General features: G+C 37.2%; 1 protein-coding gene across 1 annotated transcript; it reads left to right on the forward strand.

Moving 5' to 3' along the window:
• Positions 1-1,311: 1,311 nt before the first annotated feature.
• On the forward strand, positions 1,312-2,226 carry LOC149398680 (uncharacterized). The gene has a single exon (XM_089614641.1). The coding sequence runs from the start codon at positions 1,312-1,314 to the stop codon at positions 2,224-2,226; it is 915 nt and encodes a 304-aa protein (XP_089470767.1).
• Positions 2,227-5,619: the final 3,393 nt, after the last annotated feature.

Below are 5,619 nucleotides of genomic sequence, written 5' to 3' on the forward strand. Positions count from 1 at the left end.
CTAATTTTTCTCAAAATGTCACCATCTATGTCAACAATGTTGACATCTATGTTTGCACTTCACTATTAGATGTCAACATTGTTGAAATAGAAGTGGCATTTTGGGAAAAATTAGCGTTTTGGTGGAAAGTGGAAAAATGTTATGAACTTGGTGACAAATTATGCAATTTCTCTTATTATTTCTTGTCTGTATAAAATATTAATATATATGATCAGTAAAGATACTTACGTGAATATACATGAATTCATAAATAATCGAAGGTTGAAATGATAAACAAGAAAACTTACTTGAAAATATAGGATTTCTTAATAGGTTTTTTTAAATTTGAAGCATCGTTATTGGATTGTACCATAAATCACAATTTTGTCTCTTTATATATATTACTAAAGGAGTCTTTCAAAGTTGAATTACTCTTTTCTCCCTGATGTTTTTTTATCTCTTATGTGGTTGGGATATTTTGGTCCAGACATATTTTGTAACCGACGTTTATGAACATTCTATATATAATTAGATGCAGTAATTACTGTTTTGTCACCAAATATTTGGTTTTAACCAACTATTGTCTTGCAGTTGGTACAAGTGTAATTATGTATGAGAAATTTTATTAATTAGACTTAAAAAGTGATTAAATATCAAGATTATACCTTAATTTTGAAAAATATCTAAAACTAGACTTTTGACCCAAAATCAGACAAAAATACCCCTCTGAACCCTATACATCTCTCACTCTTCATTTTTATCATTTCAATCTTCTCTCATACACTCAAATCCACTCAAATCCTCTCTACTTAAGCGGATTTCAAAAGAATCATGGGTAAGATTACTAACTTAATCGAACATAAGAGTTTCAGACACATAAAACTACAGTTCAGTCACGAAATTATAAGTAACTACGATAGTTGAAATGTTTCAGATTGTTCAAAATCATGCAATACTCAGATGAAATGATGTGGAATACAATAATTGTATTGATCTAAACCAACATAAAGAGAGTGAAATAGAAAACCGTGATATTGACAACGTGAATGTTGTTAACGTATTTTTAGGGCTGTTAGACTTAGTCAGATAGTCAAATATTAGATCCTATACTCTAGGATTTAGTTTCCTAATTTCTAGGATAATATCTTGTAACTTCCGTGTATAAATATATCTGATGTATCTCTTCATTATATCAGGAAATTAAAAAATATCCCTTCTGCAGTGTTATTACGAATTATTCTCTCAGTTAATTGTTTTTATGGTATCAGAGCCATCAAAGGCAATTTTTCTGATTGAGATAAATTCAATTGTTTTCCTATGGAAACTAATGGAATGAGCAGAGATGGTTCTGATGCCCCTTTGGAGGCGTCTCTACCTGTCTCTAAAATTGTTCCCACTGCTTCTGAAAACTCCCTTTCCTTACAAATTACTAGCTTCAAACTCACTGGCCCAAACTATATTCACTGGTCCCGCTCAGTCCAGCTAGTCATCCGAGGAAAAGGAAAATTTGGCTTCATAGATGGTTCCATCACACCACCACCAACTGCTGATCCCTCGTTCGCCGATTGGGACATTCAGAACTCAATGGTCATGGCATGGCTCATCAACTCGATGGAAGAAAGCAGAGCCGAGATCTACCTTCTTTATCCCACGTCCAAATCCATCTGGGATGCTGTTGCTTTGGCGTATTCTGATCTCGAAGATTCCTCTCAGATGTTCCACCTCCGAACTCGGTGCCGAAACCTAAGGCAAAATGAGAATTCTGTTACTCACTATTTTAATTCTCTTACCAGATTATGGCAGGAATTAGATCTCTTCAACCACCCTACCTGGAAAGATCCATCAGATGCGGATCTCTACAGGAAAATGCTCTCCAAAGATCGTGTCTATGACTTCCTTGCAGGCTTAGATTCGTCCCTTGATGATGTGCGTGGAAGCATTCTCAGTCTAAAGCCATTGCCGATTATCGATGTGATCCTTGCTGAGATTCGGAGAGAAGAACATAGGCGTAAAGTCATGTTGGGACCCCCTAATTCTCTCCTGCCTACTTCAGATGTCTCAGCTATGATAGCTCGGAATTCTGACTCCCGGGGACCGAAGAAGACTGCTCTCTGGTGTGAACACTGTAGCCGGCCGCACCACACTAAAGCTACTTGCTGGAAGCTCCATGGAAAACCAGCAGACTGGGTTCCACGCAGCCAGCGTTCGTCTGAAAATCGAAGTAATTCCAACAGCCAGAAATCATAAACAAGTGACTCTTCAGAGGCCATGTTCTCAAAAGCATAGATGGATCAAATTGGTCAACTCTTTACCTCTTCCACATCATTAATGGCTCATGGTAAAACTGCTTCCGCTAGCACTAATCTGCATCTTATTGGTGAGTCTTGGATTGTTGATTCTGGTGCTTCACAACATATGACAGGAACTCGCTCTCTTTTTTCATCTCTTCACCCTTATTTTGGAAATCATACGGTCATTTTCGCTGATCAATCTAGTTCTCGTGTCACTGCCATTGGCACAGTTCAATTATCCCCTGATTTTATTCTCAGAAATGTCCTATATGTGCCTAAATTGTCATACAACCTGATTTCCAGTAGACAAATCACATTTGATTCCAATTGTTTTGCTTACTTCTCTCCCACAACTTGTCTTTTTCAGGATCGGGTCTCGGGGAAGACGATTGGGCGTGCTGATGAAAGTTCTGGGCTTTACTTCTTCTTAAGTGCGACTTCCATGTGTCACACGGTTCACACATCAACCACCCTTAGCCGTAATGAAAAAATAATCCGTCTTCATCAAAGACTTGGTCATCCTAGTTTTTCTTATTTAAGACGTTTATTTCTGTTGTTATTTCATTCCTCTGATGTTTTTGAATGTGAAGTCTGCCAGTTTGCAAAACATACCCGGGTCTCTTTTCCACTTCATAATTATCGTGAGTCTTCTCCGTTTTCTTTGATCCACAGTGATCTTTGGGGTCCTTCACGGATTCCCTCTATTTCTAATAAAAAATGGTTCATTTCTTTTATTGATGATCATTCTCGTGTTTCTTGGATTTATTTACTACGAGATAAAACCGAAGTGGTATTTTTGAGCAATTTTATACCATGGTCTGTACTCAATTCAACACCAAAATTAAAGTTTTACTGTCTGACAATGGTACCGAATATTTCAACTCAAATATGTCACAATTTTTAGCAAAACATGGCATTGTTCACCAAAGTTCTTGTGTCGACACACCGCAACAAAATGGTATTTCGGAAAGAAAAAATCGCCATTTACTTGAAATGACTCGTTCCCTAATGTTCACGAGTCATGTTCCTAAATCTTTTTGGGGTGATGCTTTACCCACAGCTTGCTATCTTATTAACTGTTTACCATCTCGTGTTCTTGATTTCAAAAAACCTATTTCTGTGTTACAAGCTGCATTCCCACAAAATCCTATTTTCTCCGACCTTGATCTTCGTGTCTTTGGGTGCTCAGTGTTTGTCCATGTTCATGATCACAATCGGTCAAAATTTGATCCTCGTAGTCACAAATGTGTTTTCGTTGGTTATTACTCTGTTCAAAAGGGTTTTAGGTGTTATTCCCCGATTAAAAAGAAATACTTCACATCTAGAGATGTAACCTTTTTTTAATCGAATTTTATTATCCAAAAACTTCCACACCTGAGAATGCTATTTTTCCACATAAATCAACTCACTCAGGTGTTTCAGATTCTAATCTCAACTGGGAATATTTTTGGAATTCCAATCCGGCGCTGCCACATAGTCCTCCACAGAATTGCCACACATTAACATCCACTCCCATGGACCAGCCTGTCGAAAATAACCAGCCCATTATTGTCTCTGCTGATCCAACAACTCCACCAAATTCTGTACAATCTAATACTATTCAGCCACGTAAGTTTATACCACTGAGTCCTTTCTAGCAGATCTACATTCGCAAGGAGAAGTGCTCCATCCAAGAACTTCCAGCAGCCCCGTCTGAACCGAGCTCCGATCCTCCTCTTGAGCCAGAAAATACAGATCTTCCCATAGCCCTCAGAAAAGGTACAAGGCTTGCACCCAACACCCAATTTCAAATTTCCTAAGCTACTCCAATCTTTCATCTTCTTTGCGAGCTCTTGTCACTAATCTTTCAGCGAGTAAAGAACCCGAGACAGTTGAAGAGGTGTTGAAGTCTTTGCGGATGCAGACTGGGCTGGCTGTCCAACTGATCGTCGATCTACCACCGGTTACTGCTCGTTTGTTTTTGGGAATCTCGTCACATGGCGTAGCAAGAAACAACCGGTTGTATCTCGCAGCAGTGCCGACTCTGAACTACGATCCACAGCTCATGGGATTTGTGAAGCTCTTTGGCTCAAGCGTCTGTTACAAGACTTGCAAATTGAGATGTCGTCTTTGATGAATATCTGGTGTGATAACAAGGCTGCAATTTCGATTTCTCACAATCCAGTGCATCATGATCGCACCAAACATGTCGAAGTTGACCGGCATTTTATCAAAGAAAAAATCGATGACGGAATTCTCAAAGTATCCTATATTCCGACTACTCAACAGACGGCTGACGTATTCACCAAAGCTCTACATGCACCAACGTTTGGGAAGCTAATAGACAAGCTTGGAATGAAAAATATTTATCATTCAGCTTGAGGGGGAGTGTTGTTAACGTATTTTTAGGGCTGTTAGACTTAGTCCAATAGTCAAATATTAGATCCTATACTCTAGGAGTTAGTTTCCTAATTTCTAGGATAATATCTTGTAACTTCCGTGTATAAATAAATCTGATGTATCTCTTCATTATATCAGGAAATTAAAAAATATCCCTTCTGCAGTGTTATTACGAATTATTCTCTCAGTTAATTGCTTTTAGTGATCCATTTCTAATCAACCAAATCAAGTGAATAAATTCGCAAAATCTAATGATTACCCACTAATTAAATATCATTCAAATCAATTTATCAAACTCGAAATCCATAAAAAAAAATCCTCCAATAAAGGGTTTGTTTGTTATTAAAGGATATATCATCCATCATTGTTTGAATTCATGATATCCTAATCGATCATCAACTATGAAATGAAATATATAAAAGTGAGAAAATAGTTCGTGCATCCAATAATTTGAAAGAGCGTGCCCAAAGGGACTTTAGAATGTTATTCCGGCCGGTTATTACTATGAGTCTCATGAATAATGTTTCAATGGGACAATAATGAAGATATGAGACTATTAATTCCGTAGTTAGTGATCATACGGCGAGGGTGGAATTCGACTGTATCCGATCTTGTATTTATAACTCTGCATAAGAATAGAACTAATACCAATACAGTCATTCCAGCTTCATTCAAGGTATAGCTCTATATTTCCTTAGTCTATAGTTTGTTTGCCGAAATCAATCATCTCTATGAGTTAAAATGGTTGAGAGTCTTTTATTTAATTCCGGCAAAGAGATAAGAGTCATTATAGAGAATTCATCATGCCAATTGAATTGAATGAAGAGTGAGTATTTAATGTCTTAACTCCCTAATCAAACATGAATTTAAATATAGAGTTTTCATACATACTGATATACCTCATCTCGCGCGATATTTAAAATTTTGATAATAATACATATATACTGATATACCTCACTTCGCACGATAT

The sequence above is a fragment of the Urtica dioica genome, chromosome 5 (genome assembly GCF_054948205.1).
Source record: "Urtica dioica subsp. dioica isolate 48M chromosome 5, U.dioica_male_clone48M_v1_H2, whole genome shotgun sequence".
Classification (NCBI taxonomy): domain Eukaryota; kingdom Viridiplantae; phylum Streptophyta; class Magnoliopsida; order Rosales; family Urticaceae; genus Urtica; species Urtica dioica.